Consider the following 18120-nt stretch of genomic DNA (forward strand, 5'->3'; position numbering starts at 1 on the left):
CCTGTCTCGAAAACCACACACACACACACACACACACACACACACCCCCAAGAATTGCTGGGTTGTGTATTCTGTATTTATAATATATATTTAGAAGCTGGGTGTGGTGGTGCATGCCTGTAATTACAGTGTTTGGGAGGCTGGGGCAGGGGGATTGATGTGAGTTCGAAGCCAGCCTGGGCTACATAGCGAGACTCTGTTTCAAAAAACAAACTGTGTGTGTGTGTGTGTGTGTGTGTGTGTGTGTGTGTGTGTGTGTGTGTAACATATCTATAATCTAATATGCATGACTGCAGATATGTGAGTCATATATCTCATATTTATTACAGTTTATTCTATATTTCACTGAGGAAGCACCAAACTCTTTCAAGGTGACTGCACCTTTTTACATTCCCACCAAAAATGCACAGGGTTTCAGTTTCTCCACATCCTTATCTACACTTATTAGTGGTGTATCAGTGTACCCAGGCTGTTCACACTGAGCTGCATCCCTGGTCCTTATTAAAGTGTTTTAAACTTTGAGGCAGGATCTCACTAAGTCACTAAATTGCCCAGACTGGGCTTGAACTTGTGACCCTCCTGCCTCAGCCTCCCAGAGTGCTGGGATTACAGTCATGAACTTCCAATTCCTGGCATACCAGACTGTTTTGATTGGGCCGGGGGATTTAGCTCAGTGGTTCCGCCCGCCTGGTGCGCAAGCGCAAGGACCCGAGTTCAATCCCTAGTACCAAAAAAACCCAAAAAAACAACAGACTGTTTTGATTGCTATAGCTTCATAGCAAATTTTGTAATTGGGAAGTGTGAGTCTTTTAACAGTGTTATTTTTGAATATTGTTTTGCCAATTTAGGGAACTTTGTAATTCCATGTGATTTTTGAGGATTGCCTTTCCCATTTCTGTAAAAAGGCTATTGGAATTTTGATGGGAATTTCATGCATCTGTACATCTCTTTGGACAGTATTGCCATTCTGACAATACTATCTTCCAATTCATGAACACAGGATCTTTGCATTTATTTAGGTTTTCAGTTCCTTTCATTGATTTTTTTTCCAGTGTTGGAGTTTGAACCCAGGGCCTTATGCACAATGCCAGGCAAGCACCTTGCCATTGAGCTATATGCTCAGATGTTTTTATTTTCTGATAGTATAGGGAAAAGGAGTCTATAAACAGGGAGAAGACTCATTAGGCTTTCTGGCTGTTCCAGACCAAAACAGAGTAAAAACTTCACTGAGGAAACAATTAACAAGACAAAAGCTGATGAGCCAGACAGGCCCCTAACCAAGCTTGCCTAACTATCTTTCCCTACCTTACAAAGGAGACAAAAGGCGACCACATAAAAGCTCTTGGCTGGGATGTGGTGGCACATGCCTGTAATCTCAGCACTTTGGAGGCTGAGGCTGGAGTCTCTCACTGTTCCCCTTTAAATTGCTAACTCAACTTTGTATGTAAAATCTGCTTAAACCCATAAATTCTTCTGACAGAACAACAACAACAAAAAAAACAAAGCTCGTAGACGATGGTACCTGGAGCGGGACCCTAGGGCCTAAAGTATCCAGTCAGGATATAATAAACTCAGGGGAGGAGGGTCTTTCTGCCACACTAATCAAAAGGGCTGAGGACAGAGGCCCTCAGGCTCTCCCTCTTTCTGGAACCACCTACTCTGATTTGCTTAGGGTAGTTATCTCTGCTCCTTTTCCCCCCTTTCCAAGAGTATCCAATATAATGTTTTCCTTTGTTTAAACCTTATACTCTATAATTTTTTTATTAATATGTTTGTAAATCCTAGAGAGTTGTTCCCCATGGTAGGGCAGCCGTGCTTGTCCCCTGCCCTGGAGCAGTGGGCGGTGGTCCCCCCCCCCAACAGGGCCTAAATTGCCCAGACTGGCCTTGAACTTGTGATCTTCCTGCCTCGGCCTGCTGAGTTGCTGGGATCACAGGTAGGTGGCACTGTACCTATTTTCTCAAAGTGTTACAGTGTGAAAGTCTTTTACCCCCTTGGTTAAATTATTTCTATTTAATTTTTGTGAAAGCTACTGTAAATTGAATTAATTAATTAATTTATTTTGGTACCGGGGATCGAACTCGGGTCCTTGCACTTGTGAGGCAGGCGGCGGAACCACTGAGCTAAATCCCTGCCCCTTTTTAAAAAATTTTTACTATTTTAGGGGGAATTATTTTGTTAATGTCCTTTTTGGTTTGTTTGTTGCTAGTGTATATAGAAAGGCAACTGAGTGCTGGGGATTTAGCTCAGTGGCACCATGCCTGCCTCAAAAGGACAGGGTCCTGAGTTTAATCCCCAGTATCAAAAAAAAAAAAAAGGCAACTGATTTTTTTTTTTTTTTTGGTGCTGGGGATCGAATTCGGGTCCTTGCGCTTGCGAGGGAGGTGACAGAACCACTGAGCTAAATCCCCAGCCCTGCAACTGATTTTTTTGTTCTGGGTTTATTAGCTCTAGTAATTTTTTTTTTTTTTTTCATACTGGGGATTGAACTCAGGTACTTGCTTTTGTGCAGCAGGCGGCGACACCACTGAGCTGAATCCCCGGCCCTCTAGTAATTATTTTGTGGATTTTTTTTTTTTTTTTAGACGGGGTCTTGCTATGTAGTTCACCTGGCCTTGAACTCATGGCAATCCTCCTGCTTCAGCCTCCCAGAGTGCAGAGAGTACAGGCATGGGCCACCGTGCACAGTGATTTACCTGGGGGTTCCACACAGCAAATACAACTCAGAGCCCACCCTGTCCTCCCGCCCACCTCTGCGCCATGGGAATTAGGGGGTCTGCATACTCTGGTTGCATTGTGGGCTGGTGATGAAGGGCATTTGCTGAGAGCCTGTGGTGTGGTGGGCTCTCTCTGAGTGCTTCAAGGTTGCCATATCACTGAGATGCAATTCACATGCTTTACAATTCAGCCATGTAAAGTGTACAGTGCAGTAGCTCTCAATGTATTCAGAGCTGTGCAGCCAACACTGCTGTCAATTTTAGGACAGTTTACCATCCTAAAGAGAACCCTGCCATCCTCCTGTTGGCTGTCGTCCTCCAGTCTTCCACCAGACTGTGCATGCCAAGTGGATTCCTACAGAGATACACTGCTTGCCTTACATATTGGTCAGCTTTTCAGTTCCCTGGACAAAATACCTGACACTGCAACTTACAGGAGGAGGCTCATGGCTTCATAGGGCTCTCTGGAAGTCCGAGGTCAGTGTGCACCAGGGCAGGACCATCATGGCAGAAGGGCATGGGACAAGTAAGGCTGTTCGTGTCTCGTTGGCCTGGAAGCCGAGCACTGGGGAAGAGTACCATGGAGAGGTCCCCCCTCCAAAGGCCTGCCCCCCATGACCCACCTTCAGCTGGGCTCCACCTTGTCGACATATTCATCTATGAACATCAGTGGCTCAATCCACTGCTGAGTGTAGTGTCACCATGGTCTAATTGCCTCTCCAGGAGTCTCTTAATTCTGTGAAATAGACAGTTAAGATTAACTGCATGGCTGGGAGTCACCATTGTAATCCCAACACTTGGGAGGCTGAGGCAGGAGGATCACCTCGAGTTCTTGGTCAGCCTTGCCTACATAGTGAGTTAAAGGCTGGTCTGAACTACATAGTGAGACCCTGTGTCCAAAAAAAAAAAAAAAGATTAACTGGCATGATTTACATGGGGTTACATCCTGGCAAACCCATCGTAAATTAAAAATATTGTTAACTTGAAAATGCATGTAGTATATGTAACCTGCTGAACATTATAGCTTAGCAACACAGTAACAGTGCCCACATGATAGCATGGCTGACAGGGAGCCCGGTATTATGAGAGCATCCTGCTGCATACCGCTAGCCTTGGAAAAGATCAAAATTCAAAATTTGAAGTACACTTTCTCTTGACTGCATATCCCTTTCACACTATTATAGAAAGTCAAATCACTGTAAGTCAGTGAGTGTCTGTACTTGGTGGTCCTTTGAAAGAGACTTCTTGCACTTAGCGTTAAGGTATGGTTCATCCTCACTGTAACATTTATCAGTACTTCCTTTCCTTCTTATGCCCAGATAATATTCTGTTGTGTGGTTCCACCATGTTTTGTTTATCCATTCATTATCTGATGGACATTGGGTTGTTTCCACTGACTGTTATGAGAAATGCTGCTGTGACATTTGTGTGTCAGTTTTTGTGTGGACATGTGTTTCACCATCTCATTTTAACACAGCGGCCCTCTGCGGAGTGCGTCCTTGTAGAGTGTGTACGTGTCCCATACAGGGTGCTGGGATATTTATGGTCAGAGCAAATGGAAGGGGTTGAGGAGTGCTCAGAGAGCCCACCTGGCACAGCAGTACTTTGACATTTGATCCACCTGGACCACTGTGTTGATGATAATCAGTGCTTGGGATTTGGCCTCACAGGGCTAGAGGGCATGTGCCTCCTCTAGGACAGTCCTATGCTGGCAAGGATAGCTTGCTTCTGGCCATAGACTGAGCCGGCTGGTGCCTTGGGGCATTGTTGCAGGCACCTTCCTACCAGGCATGACCCGCAGATCATTTGGGCTAGGACAGTGCCCAAGCCTGTGTCAGCAGGGCCACCTTGAGAGGTCCCCGGGAGACACTGTAATCCACTCTCCTCCCACTTTGGTGCCTCTTGGGAGTCACTGTTGTGCTGGGCTGCCTGCTGGGCTGTCTGGGACAACATTGCCCTGACCTTTCTCTCCCTCCTGCCTCATTTCAGGGGAATATATCAAGACGTGGAGGCCCCGGTACTTCCTGCTGAAGAGTGATGGCTCCTTCATTGGGTATAAGGAGAGACCTGAGGCTCCTGACCAGACTTTACCTCCCTTAAACAACTTTTCTGTAGCAGGTGTGTGTCAGGGCCAGCAGGCCGGGGTTCTAGAGCCCAAGAAACGAACAGCTGGGAGGTCTTGGAGGAACCTGGGGTGACTCAGTCATTCTTGACCTAGAGCTCCTTTCTGGGCCTGTCTGCTCGCCTGTCTACTTCCCACTCTTCCCATGCTGTTCCTCTTTGTCAGCTGGGCCCTGTGGGGCTGTCCCAGTGGGAGATGGAGCATGAGAGGTGAGAAGCCAAGGGTGTTTCTGCCCAGCCAGCCTTGGTCCTGGTTCCAGCTTCACCTGGCCCTGTGGTTCCATCCTGCTCTGGTGACAGCCTCCTCCCTCTGTCCTTCTAACCTAGAAGGGTCATGGCTTCCTGCTCAGCTGATCACAGGGCTAACCTCATGTCCTTGGTTCCCTCTGTGGTATTCTAAGTGGTATTTGTTTTTAGCTGGACCAGCTTCCCAAGTCTAAAGTCCTTGGCTGGTCCTTGCAGAACACGATCCTGCCCTTGGCATCTTGTCCCCTGCCTCCTTCCTTCCCAACTGACCTGATTGGCACCATGTCTTGGTTATCAAACCTGGTAAGAATGCTTCATAGGCAGCCCTTCTTCAGTGCCACCACCTTCTTCTCCCCGGGTCCCTGCTACAGCTTCCTCCCCAGCTTCAGCCCTCCAGGCCACCATCCTGAGTCTCTGGAATCCCAGCCGTAGTCCCTACACTGTTCTGTGGAAAGTTTTCTCCTGGGTCCTCCATGTGCCGATGGTCGTGACATACCTGTGAGACCCCAGGGTCTCGAACTTTATCTGTCTCTCTTCAGCAGCTTCTTGAATGTTTTCTCTCCTTTCTTCTTGAACATTTTGTCCTCTGGGTCCTTCATGCTCACCCTGTCCCAGATTGACCTTCCAGTTTCCCTCCCCATCTCCATCTCAGGACCGGTCCTCTTGTGCCCTAGACCTCAGGCTGGAGGCCAAGGCTGAGGCCTGGGCCAGGGCCAGAGTCCCCTCTCCTCCTCTCCTCCCCTCTCCTCCCCTCTCCTCCCCTCTCCTCCCCTCTCCTCCCCTCTCCTCCCCTCTCCTCCCCTCTCCTCCCCTCTCCTCCCCTCTCCTCCCCTCTCCTCCCCTCTCCTCCCACCCTTGGCCCCTGCCTATGCGCCGCTCTGCTTCAACATGTCCTCTCCAGCTGGTTCCTGCCCCAGCCTCCTCCCTGGCTCCTGGCTTCCACCCTCACCCTCCACGGCGGCCAGAGGGGTTTGTCTTGGGCTCTTCATGTCCCTTCCTTGGCTTCCTGCTACCCCAAGGACAAAGTTCAGTTTCCTCCCCATGGCCTCCAAAGCCTTGCTGGCTGGCCTCTGCATCTTGGTTCTTCCCTGCTTGCTTGGAGCAAGGCTGGCCATCTCCTGCATATGTTGGGCCCCTCCCACCTCACTGACTTAGTTCCCTTGCCTTCAGGGCTCAGTTCAGAGATGGCTCTTCCTCAGGGATGCCCCAGGCTGGGCTGGATGCCACCTCTGGCTTTTACCATCCCAGCCCTGAAGACTGAGGTGTCATTGTCTGGTGGTCTGGTTGCCTTCCATGCATGCTGGATTTTGAGCCTTGTGATGGCAAGGTTGGGGCCTCTCGGTCTCTCAAGGGCTCTGAGCACCATTAGCATAGGGCTGGGGACATTGGAAGTGGCTTAGGACTTGCAGTGTGGACAGCGGGCTGGCCCTGTCCCCTCCCCCAACTGTCTCTTCCCCCACCGCAGAATGCCAGCTGATGAAGACCGAGAGGCCACGGCCTAACACCTTTGTCATACGCTGCCTGCAGTGGACCACGGTCATTGAGAGGACCTTCCATGTAGACTCTCCAGATGAGAGGTGAGTCTGGGCCTCCATGTGGCTGCCCTTTGAGAGTGGCCAAGCCAGGTGGGAGGGGGAGGGGTGCAGATGGATAGATTCCCGCAGTACCCTATAGTCCACAGCTCTTCTAGTGTGGGGTCTCTCCAGCTAGAGCTGAGAAGAGCTGTGGTTCTTGGTCTAAAGGCCTCCCTGTATTTGCAGACTTGAGGGCACAACAGAGTCACAGGCAGAGCTTTTACTTGGTGATCTGCAGAGGGTCAGTAAGCTGTGTTCCTAATGAGTATCTCTTGGTTCCAAAGCAGTGGTTCAGAAGAGTATTAAAAAAGATCATTTAATAATTGGAAGAAATGGCAGAAATTCTTCTGGTTCAAAAATCAGACCATAGCTAGGGGTGTGGCTTAGTGGCAGAGGGCTTGCCTAGCAGGTGAGGCCCTTGATCCCACCCCCAGCTCCTCAGAACAAACAAAAGACTCAGACATTTACTGCCATGTCTTCCCCGTCTGTCCATCTTCCCTCCCCGGTGAACTACTGTGTTTTGCGTGCTCGAAGAGCAGATGGGGTCCTTGGCACCCTGAAGGTCATGTTACACCCATGCTGTTCTGAACCTGCCTCTCTCACTTCACAGTGGATCTTGGGGAGTCTTTCTGCCTCCATGTGTAGAGAGCTGCACTGTCACCACAATGTTTGTTTTGGTTTTTTAACAGCTGGACACTTGTGTCCCTCAGTTTACTTAGCAGTTTGTCGGTGGCTGAGGAGGTTCCCAGCCTTTGGCTCATTCCAGGCAGTGCTACAGTGGAGCTCCTTGATTCCTGTGTAGGTGGGTCTGTCTGGATGAGGAACTCTTAGCTGTAGGGGTGCTGATCACGGGAATCTGCATTTATAGATTTGAGGGATGTTTCTGTCAGGCCCTGTCTGTGACTGGCCCCACAGCCCAGTGTTTTCAAGCATTTGGATTTTTGCCAGTCTGAGCAGGGGAATTGCAGGGGGTTTGTCTTTCTCTGGATGAGTTTGACCCTCAAGGGCCTTGGGGGCTTTTTCCCCTGAACTGTCTATATTGTTCATCTCTTTTTTTATTGGGTAGTTCGTCTTTTTCTTACTTATATCTGAACTTGACCCTTTATAATGGGTGGCAAACGTTTTTCCTCCCACTTTATCTTTTTTGGACCTTGGTTTGAAAAACACTCCCCAAGTTCTTTGGCAGGGTAGGGGTTCGGCTGAACCCCTGGAGAAGCCTAAAACAGGACTCTCCAAGACAGCTCCTGCCATATCAGGAATGTTCTAGGTCTGCATTGTCTACTTCAGGGGCCTATTGCTGCATGTGCCTGTTGAGCATTTGAAATAGGGTGACTGAAGGATGGAATTTTGATTTTATTCAGTTTCAGTAGCCATACATGTGGCTAGTGGCTACCGTTGGACAGTGCGCTTCTAGCCTGTACAGCGCTATATCACAAGATACTCAGTCTGTACTGTAATTATCGTTGCATATCTCCCCAAGGTTAAAAGTACACTTGCTCCGCCAAGGGGAACAGAGTTACCATCTTGGGCCAGCTGAGGTGTGAGTCAGTTGAATACTGGAGATCGAAACATGGGCTACCTGAGAAAGCAACTCTAGACTGCTAAGTGTCTAGGACCTAGGTGTTGGAATGAGTTTTGAAGGATGGTTAGGAGTTGGCCATGGCCCAAGAAAAAGGGCTAAGCAGCTACAGGGAGGTTTGGAGGGGAAACAGTGTGTGTTCCAGGCACCTCAGAGGGTTCTGCGTCACCGGAGAGTCCAGGGGCAGGAGTCTTGGAAGACGGGAAATGGAGGCGCTTGAGGCTGGAGAGCCCAGCCAGGGTTTTTGGCCCCCAGATGGAGATCCCTGCAGGGCCTGGCAGGCACTTAATAAACTGGGGTTTATCCCAGTGTTGGTAAGAGATTCAGGGGAATGATAAACAGGAAGCCCTTGATTTAGCAAACCTGGCACATGGTTTACAAGCCTGGAAAAGGAGCAGTGGGGAGCCGCCAGAGTGGTTTAGTAGGCGAGAGAGATGGTCTACTTTCCATTTTTGCACAGTTGGTACCGTTCAATATGGGGAAGCTCCAATTACTGAGACACTGGGGGCTGAAATGTCCGCCTGCCTTTTTCCTTTTCTTAGCACCTTTTGCTGTCCTCTGGAGAGAAAACCACTGGGTCAGCCCCAGGGTCTGCAAACCTCCGATTTCTGACCCTAGACCTGAGCAGGTAGAAGCCAGGAATCCAGCAAGGGGAGGACCCTCCACTCTGCTCACAGCTGGCTGATGCTGTCCTTGCTGCCCCACCCACCCAACCTGGACTGGAGGTTCCTGGCTGCCCTGAGCCTGGGGAGAGACGGGGTGGCAGGGCTGATGGGAGGCACGGTGGGGGTGGACACTGCCTAGACACTTCAGCACCCGCCTCGCTGTGCTGCTGGTTGCTTCCCCGGCAACCCTTCCTGCCCCTACCCAACTGGCAGCTTGTTTCAGATGTAGAAAAGTTGAAGGAAAGGTGTAACATGGGAGCCTGTAGGTACCCTGGACCTCGATTCTGCAGTTTAGCCTTTGCCATGTTTGCCTCATCTGGCTTTTGTTGTTTTCATTTTTATTCTTTTGTGCTGAATCTTGACCACTTGTTCATACTTTACTCATCTGCTATGAATAAGGGTTTTCTCTTGCGTCACCCCTGAGATACAGGTTGAGCGTCTCTAATCTGAAATCTGAGGTGCTCCAGAATATGAAACTTTGAGTGTCACTTTGAAGCGTTTCAAATATTTGGATTAGAGATGCTCAATCATATGGTAAAGTCCATGTACATATCCTGAAAACCAAAATCTCTGAGATTGGAAATATGCCTGGTCTCAAGCATTTTGAGTAAGGGATGCATATCCAAATATGTATTTCCTCTCTACCCATGCCATACTTGGATTTCCCAAGTTATATTCAAAATGGTTTTCTTTTCTTTTTTTTTTTTGTATGCTGATTTTTTTTTCCATTAAGTTATTGGCACATTTTAGGTATATAATGCAGTTACATTCATCATTGGGATCTTGTACCTTTACATGATATATCTTGGTTCTTAGTTTTTCCCCATTCCCCTGCCCTCCCTTCAACCCCTCCACCCGTCCCTATTTACAAAAGCTTTGTTTCCATTTTTTCCTTTTCTCATATTTTTCTTTTCCCTTCTTTCCTTTCCTCTGTATCTTCCATTTCCCCTATCCTTTTAGACTCTTTCTTCCTATTTCACATTATCAGTTATACATTTTGATCCTTATTCAAATTGGTTTTCTATTTTGTTTTTTTATATAATGGTGATTGAAACCAGAGCCTTTCATTGAGCTATATTCCTAGCGCCTTTTTTATTTTGATACAGGGCCTTGCTAAGTCATTAATGTGCCCAGGCTGACCTTGAATTTGTGATCCTCTTACCTCTGTCTCCCAAATGCTGAGTTTAGAGGCATATGCCACCATGCCTGGCCTTAAAATGGGTTGATTTTGAAATCAGGATTAATTCAAGGTACAGGTCGACTCTTTGTCCTGTTTTGTTTGTTTGTTTTAAGACAAGCTTTCATTATGTAGTTCAGGTTGGTCTTGAACTCACTGTATCCAGGCTGAACTCACAGCATTCCTCCTGCCTCAGCCTCCCAAGAGCTGGAATTATAAGCATGCACCACCACAGCCAGCCCCATCCTGTTTTAATCTAATTCTGCCCTTTATTTTTCTCCCCTCTACCGTCTCTGCTCAGACATGGATATTTTTGACAAGCCAGGCTAGTTGATGTGCAGGCTGTCTCACATTCTGAACGTCATCTTAATGCCTTTTGGCACTGTTACTCTGTTGCCCCATGCTTATCTTTCCTATAAACCAGGAGTTCAGTCTGCAGCATGGTTGGCAAAATACAACCCTGCTTCTGCTTTGGTACTTCTGTTGCAAAACTTCCACGTCAATTTATTATGAGTTGGCCCTAGCTGCTTTGTGCTGCTGTAATATTGTGACAGCAACTGTGGCCCACAAAGCCTGAAAATTTGCTGTCAGCCCTCTATGGAGAAAGTTTTCAGATCTATAACTTTGACAGGAGTGCTCAGTAGCATATCAGATTAGTGTGATCTTTTTTGTTGGAATTTCTTTGCTCAGAACTCTAAGTGACTTTTGGTCACACTTGGAGTAAACTGCAGGGTATGTGCCATGTCTTTCAAGTCCTGCCCCTTTACACTTGCTGAATATACTCTTGCCTCGGCATTAGCGTTTCCTGTTCCCTTTGCCTAGGACCCCCTTTCCCAGATGCTTCTAAGGCTGTCTCCTTAATTTCTCAAGGTCTTTGCTCAGTTGTCATAGCCTTCTCAGAGCATCTGAGAGCATCTGCCCACCATGACTGTCTACGCTTACTCAGCTTCATTTTTCCTAATGCACTTATCTACCAAGTGTAGTATTTTATATTTATTATTTTTTGTGCCTGAAACAAATAGGTGGTCAGTGAATGTTTGTTGGATGAATAAAAGAACCATTAAAACCAATTATTTGTGAGGCAGATCCCAATGTAAGGGTTATAGGTCTAGTGATTTACTTTATCCCACAGGCTGAAGGTGTGTTAGCAGAGAGGGACTCCAGATGCCTCTAGCCATAATCGCCCCTCTGGGTCAGGGGGGCCATGTGTTGGGAGAGAGCCCCTCCCCACAGTCCACCAAGTCAGTTCATACTCCTCATGTTAGGTGGGGGAGAGCCCAGTCATCCCCCTCACTGAACATTCTCATCAGGCACTTTGGGTCCTGCTCGGTGGACAGCACAGGGGTGAGCCCAGGCTCTGGAGCAGAGTGGCTGCCTGCCCTGTCCCTTCTTGGGACTCAGCTCCCTGCTGTCCGTGAAGATGAGGGAGGGAGCAGCAGAAGCCTCCAGGGCCTGCAGCATGGAGTCCGTTGGCCCCCAAGGCTGCTGTGTGTTTCTCTCACCTCCTGTGTCACTGGCATCCCTCACCTGGAGGATGTGGCCCCAGCCTGCAGCTACTGCCTCGACACGGAAATCAGTGCTGTTGCCACCTGTGTAACCCTCTAGCCACATCATGTGGTGTTAAGGATCAAGACCTGGACCCCTAACTTAGGTAGCCCACAGAGCACACTCCCTCCTGTCCTAGTCTGGCTCTGTCCTTCTTTCTGCTCTCATCCTCTCCACTCTTGGGCTGGCCCCATGATACTGGCACTTGCTGTGCCATCTGCAGACACGTCAGACTTCTTCCCCTGGGGCTTTGCCTTGTTGCTCTCTCTCCCTGGATCCTTTCCGTCCCCAGCTGTCTGTGCAGCTGGCTCCATCATTCTGTCTCACTGATTTTCACAGCCAGATGCCTGCTGCAGGCATTGAGGATGGTCCATGTTCTAGTAACATCTCTCAGGTCCTGCCTGGGTTGAGTGGCCCCTCCTCAGAGAGCCTCCCTGCCTACCTCTGGTCCTTGCCTTGCTGCATAGTCCTGCCTCACCCAAAGGGCATGTGTTCCCAGCCCCAGTGATGCTTGGAACTAAATAGCACTCAGCCCTGAGTATACTGTGTTTTTAACCATGCACATACTGTGATAAGGTTAAAGTTATAAATTAGGTGCAGTAAGAGATCAGCAACTAATAATACAAGGACAGAGCAGGATTACACAAGATTTCATCAGAACCCTAGGAGTGATGTCCAGCTTAAAACTTCTAAGTTGTTTCTTGAATTTTCCACTCAGTATATTTGTATCACCACTAACTGCAGGTGAGACTGTGGAAAGCAGAACCACGGTTAAGGGGGAGCTACTGTCCTTTCAGATTTGTTCTCCGCTGCCTCCTCAGTGTCCAGGCCAAGGCTTAACTTGTAGAAGGCACTGAGCAGATACTGGTGGGCTGGCGGTGTGTGTCCTCACAGCCCTTTGAGGGACTTCCTTTGTGCCAGGCGCCATTCTATGTTCATTGTATCCAGTGTCTCATGTGCTGCCAGACCTGCCTGGTGCGGCTTTAGGAAAGGGCAGAGCTGTGTTTTTACCCAGGCCACTGGCTCCAGAGTCTGCTCTCAACACTGAGCCCTGGATGATATGGGAGGCCGGGGAAGCTGGGCTCCCTCAGGGGCAGGAAGCCAGTGTGCAATGGAACTAAGGCCCAGCCCTGACTCCCGACTCCCAGCCTGTACTGTGTGCTAGGCCTTGCCCAAATGTCCCTCCTGTGGCCCCAGAGCCCAAGTGAGGGATGAGAAGGCCATGGAAAGTACCCCAAGTAGAAGAAGGGCTCTTGGGTGACATAGGAACATCTGGGTTTACATTCCTGGGCCTCTGCTTGTTGGCTATGTATGTGGGCAAATGTCACCCTCCCTGTGTCTCAGTCTTCCTGTTTATAGAATGACGTTAACAGTACCTGCTGCCTGGAGGGTTGGGAGGATTAAAGGCATGGTGGGCGTCGGTGGTGGTGGTGGTGGTGGTGGTGGTGGTGGTGGTGTTTTCTGGGGGAGGTCCTGTCCGGAAAGTGCACCATGTCACAGCTCTGAGGGGTGATGTCCTTCTACTTTGGCCTTGGCCCCCATGGCCTGATGTCCCTTGCTCCTTGAACCTTCTTGAGAGTATCCTCACTTGATCCTCTTGAGCCTTGTCTAGGAATTGTAGCTCCTCTGGACCACTGGCACAGGAAAAGGTAGCATGGGGCCAGCGAGGGGCAGAGTGGTCTGAGGCACGAGCCTCAGCTCTGCCTGGTCTGGTGGGGTGACTGCCAGGGATGACTCTGCCTCTGTGTGCCTCAGTATCCACATCAGCATCTCCTCCCCATGTTCTTGAGAATCAAATGAACTAGTGGCTGTGGAGCTGGCCATTTACTGCTGTTACTTCTCTAGTTGCTTTTTGGCTAGGAAGTGGGTGGGTTTCCCTGGCGGTCTCCTACTGGGGGTCCCTTTTGTGTGGGATCTCCCCTCTGCCCCAGACACTGTGTTGCAAACCCTTGAGGAATGTCCTGGACAGGGGCCTTTGCTTTTACTCTGGATTCTGAGTGCTGCAACCATTCAACCTTGGTCCATTTGGAACTGGACATGTGGCTGGTCAGGCTGCAGGAGAGCCCAAGGGACCCCTTCCTCCTTGTGTCCTCAAAACATCTTCCATGAGGTGAGAGCTTTCTGGGTCTGGCCCAGCACCCATTGTGCACGCAGGGGGCAGGGGGGCAGCTCCTGACCCCACCCCAGGTGACAGTCCCTCAGAATCTCTACGTGAGAGATACATATTTTTCTTAGGAGATCTGTGATTTTCTTTTTCAATCTACCCCACCTTAACACTCAAAATCAACATTTTTGGGGGGTACTGGGGATCAAACTCTGGACCTTACACTTGCAAGGCAGGCAGCAGAACCACTGAGCTAAATCCCGGCCCCAAAATAAACATTTAATTTAATTGAATTTATTTACTTATTTTTGGTTTTTTTGAGGCAGGATTATGTAGTTTTCGATTGGCTTGAACTTACTATGTAGCCCAGGCTGGCCTCAATCTCACAGTGATCCTCCTGCCTCAGCCTCCCAAGTGCTGGTATTGTGCCACTATGCCCAGTGAAATTAACATTTTAAACTTTCTAAGAGAGGACAGCTGTGGTTGATAAAGCATATCATGGGATGTGTTTCTAGCCCCCCCCCCCCTTTTTGGAAAACAGTAATACTAATATAGGGATTGGGTTTTAGGGTGCAACTTATTCCAAAGGAGGTACAGGTTAAAGCCAGTTGAGAAATACTGGCTGGAGGCATCGGGTCAGAGAGGAAAGAGGCCAAGCCGCCTTGCTTGAGCAAGCATTGGCCTCACTGTGCCCCAGGGCTGCCTCTCTTGGTGATTACCTAGATACTTACAGAGTGCCCGTCTGTACTGGGGGTGCACCACATTCAAAGCAGATGCAAATCCCTGCCCTGCAGGGCCGACCTAGTCTGCATGGTGGGGAGGGGCAGTATGTCAGCACTTGATCGCATCTGTCCTGTGAAGCATGGTGTGATATTCATGTTATCTCTTATAAAGCAGGACAGAAAAATGTGTGAGTGAGGCCAGCTGAAGAAGGCAGAACCCCTTGTGCTTTACTGGGGTGCTGAGCTTAGTCCTTGCTTGGTGCAGCAAACCCCAGAGCTGAGCAGCAGCAGCCTTGCCCTCAGGGAGGCCATTGGCCTTTTGTGAGTCTGGCTCTGAGGCTTGGGCAACTACTGTATTTTTTCTTGAGTTTGTTTTTTAAATCTGTGTCTCAGCTTCATCCTTTGTAATGAGGCAGTATGGGAGTGGTTAATAAGAGTGCGTGCTCTGTGGTTTTTAGAAGCCTCTTCTGGTCCTCTGGCTCCGGGTTCCCCTTCCCTCCCTGAAGACGGTCAGGGCTCCAGAGACCTGACTACTCAGGCAGGATATTTGTGTTTATGTGAGCATGTGTGAGCAGAAAGTCTTTATTTTCTAACTCCGATAGTACAGAACTCCACACAATTCTGAACCTTCCTTTTTTTCATGTGAGATCTCTAGACAGTCCTCACCCAGACCTGCCTCTTTCTTAGCTGCAGTCTCACTGTGTAGATGTTTCCCATGCGATCTCGCCATCCCACAAGAACCCTGCGTGAAGCATGGCTGGCATGCTCCATTACGTCTAAGATGCCACCATCTGGAAGACATGCTTTTATATAATACCAGGGGATAGCAGTGCCCAATTAAATGATGACAGACTGCTGACTCCAAGATGTGACTGTGTTCACCAGTGTCAAAACATGGAAAAATGTGTGCTGCAGGACTGATGGGAATAAAAGTGGTCCTGCTTGCTACCCAGGGAAGGGGTCTTGGGCAGAAGCTCAGGCTTGTAGGCCCAGTCTCTCCACTTGTGCCCCGGGGACCATGGGCAGGGGGCCTTGGTGCCTGGGCAGCACCAGAGCTGCAGCACTTGCTGTGAGGGCAGTTCTGGAGGATGCATGTGAAGGGTTCGGCTTGCTCTTGGCTCCTGACAGAACTGTCTGCACTCACTGTGGCTTATTTCAATCACTGAGATTTGGGAAGTTGCCTGCTTACTTGCTCTTTGAATGTCTCATTCTTAGTGAACATATTTTCTTTTTCCCACTAGTCATGTTTTTTTTAGACACAAACACAATACACAGGCACTCAAGTGCATTGGGTTGAACCACCTACTAACTGATAAGTCAGAAATGAGGGGATGTGGATAGGCATTCAGCCTAATATTTTTCTTTAATCTGCATTTTTAAATTTTTTAATTTTTTGGTACTGGGGATCAAACTCGGAACCTTGTGCTTGCAAGGCAGGGGGCAGCGGAACCACTGAGCTCTATCCCCGGCCCTGTATTTTTTGTCTCTGGTCATTTGCACTTAACTAGAAAGAAAGTTTGCAGGTGTTAAAAAATTCCTTCCCAGCAGGTTTTAACCCTGCTCTGCCTGGGTGTACACAGGGCCTGGCCGGCAGACTATCCATCCCCTCCAGGGGCTGTCCTGCTGGCCAGCTCTGGCCTTATGAGAATCTCAGCTGCTTTGGCTGTTGGATACTTTCTTTTACTCTTGGTTTTCCTTTATAAGACATTAGTGACTTATACACTTGAACTGGCTATTTGTTCTTTAGGAGTTAGAGGAGCCCTGGCCCTCCCTCATTCTAGGGTGGGGCAATGGTGAACAAAAGCAACCTCCCCTCTTTGATCATTTCAGAGCTGCCTGGCTTCAAGGGGCCCTCCTGTCAGGCCACTCCTGGGAGATGGATGATCCCTCTCTTGGTCCACTTCCCCTACCTGTAAAGTGTCAGGCCCCATTAGCTCTGCCTGGCTCAGTCAGTGCTCCCCAAAGCCCCCAAAGGGGTTTGGTATCTGCTCTCCCATTGGAGGAGGTGACCTTTAGCCCTCCCAGTCCTGAGGCTAGGGACTCAAGTGTGTCTCCACACAGGGAGGAGTGGATGCGGGCCATCCAGATGGTCGCCAACAGCCTCAAGCAGCGAGTCCCTGGTGAGGATCCCATGGACTACAAATGTGGCTCCCCAAGTGACTCTTCCACGGCTGAGGAGATGGAAGTGGCAGTCAGCAAGGCACGGGCCAAAGTGGTAAGTGCTGGGGGTTTGGCAGAGGCTGGGGCTGTGCTGGCCTTGTCTCCCTTGGTTCCATACAAAGTGTGCAGGGCTTCATCCTGGAGACTGCACCGTGTCCTGTGGGATGGGGTGGTTGTCTCAGGGGCTACTCTGTGCCATGGGCTGAGGGGACACCCTGGGTAGAACTCCTGTGGCTTCATCTTAAGAAATTGGGAACACCCAGCTCTCCTCACATGTAGAGCTCCAAGGTCCCACATCCAAGGCCTGTGCCTGGGAGAGCCTGGGTCTGCAGGCTGCTCAGGACAGTTGCTTCCCAGAGCTCCCTCCTACTTGAGCCTCTGCCAGGGCAACAGCGTCCTTTGGTTTTCTTCTTTCTTTGTTAAAACTTCCTCCCATGGGCCAAATGCCAGCACTGACTGACCCTGCTCTGTCTCCACCCCACAGACCATGAATGACTTTGATTATCTCAAACTCCTCGGCAAGGGCACCTTTGGCAAAGTCATCCTAGTGCGAGAAAAGGCCACTGGCCGCTACTATGCCATGAAGATCCTGCGGAAGGAAGTCATCATTGCCAAGGTGAGTGCTCTGAGGACTGCCATGCGCTTGCTTCCTCAGGGCTGTCAGGAGACAAAATGACAACAAATTTAGTTTTAGATCTAATTGGCTTTTATTTGTGATTCATGGATTGGGGCAGACTCCATTCTACACAACAGAATGAAAGCTTCTGCTGGACAATGGCAGACAGTGGGTTTTGTAAGGTGGCAACAAGGGAAAAAAAGCTGATTGGTTAACAACAGGTTACTTCAGGTTACCCTTTGCAGGAGTTAAAGCAGAGGAGACTTCCTTATCACCCTGACTCAGGTAGACTGGACTTTCCTGTTTTCGAGAAAAACTGCTCTGTTTTGGGGTCTAGCTACTTGTTTGTTTCCTTGTGATTATTTGGCATTTAGTTTGAGTGACTCCATTTTGGTTTGGTATGGTCTGCTATGGCCTAGTGCAGCTCACTGCAAAAACAGTGACCTCCTATCTTGTTTGTGTGGTGCTGGGGATGGAATCCAGAGCCTTGTACATGTGAATCATGTGCTTTACCACCGAGCTACCCCCCTGCCCTCCTGATTTAACAGGGACCACAATCTGGTGGGAGACTACTTGGGATCTCTTGTAGGGCTGGAACAGTGTCACCACGGCCTTCCACTGCTATAGCCTTATTTACCCTGTCCTCTGGGACTCGGTCCCCAGTCAGAGAAGGAGAACCCGAGCCCAGGGGGAAATTGGCCCGAATCCCACACTCCACCTCTGGCTGTGGAAAATGCATGGGCCTCACACAGTAGGTGCTGTCAAGGCCTGAAGGAGGCTCCTTACCTTGATAAAGGACCTGGGGAGGCTGTTGAAAGCTGGGTCATAAGTGGAATTCTATCTTTTTGCCTTATTTAAAGATTCTGCAGTAGAAAATTTCAAATATAAACAAAT

The 18120-nt window shown here is 49.2% G+C and overlaps 1 protein-coding gene across 10 annotated transcripts in view; it reads left to right on the plus strand.

Annotated features, from left to right (window-relative positions):
• The window catches only part of Akt2 (AKT serine/threonine kinase 2), a 55644-nt gene that overhangs the window by 26081 nt on the left and 11443 nt on the right, over window positions 1-18120 (plus strand). For 9 of the 10 annotated variants that reach the window (XM_087209242.1, XM_087209250.1, XM_087209243.1 and 6 more), the window contains 4 exons: window positions 4707-4835; window positions 6550-6661; window positions 16512-16665; window positions 17095-17226. In XM_087209242.1, the coding sequence (XP_087065368.1) occupies window positions 4707-4835; window positions 6550-6661; window positions 16512-16665; window positions 17095-17226 (527 nt within the window). Of the gene's footprint in view, window positions 1-4706; window positions 4836-6549; window positions 6662-8779; window positions 8963-16511; window positions 16666-17094; window positions 17227-18120 lie in introns of those variants that run through there. The other variant, XM_087209251.1, reaches the window with a different exon arrangement.

Source organism: Heterocephalus glaber, unplaced genomic scaffold (genome assembly GCF_053883595.1).
Source record: "Heterocephalus glaber isolate CG9 unplaced genomic scaffold, H.glaber_assembly_v1.0 deba00001002, whole genome shotgun sequence".
NCBI lineage: Eukaryota > Metazoa > Chordata > Mammalia > Rodentia > Bathyergidae > Heterocephalus > Heterocephalus glaber.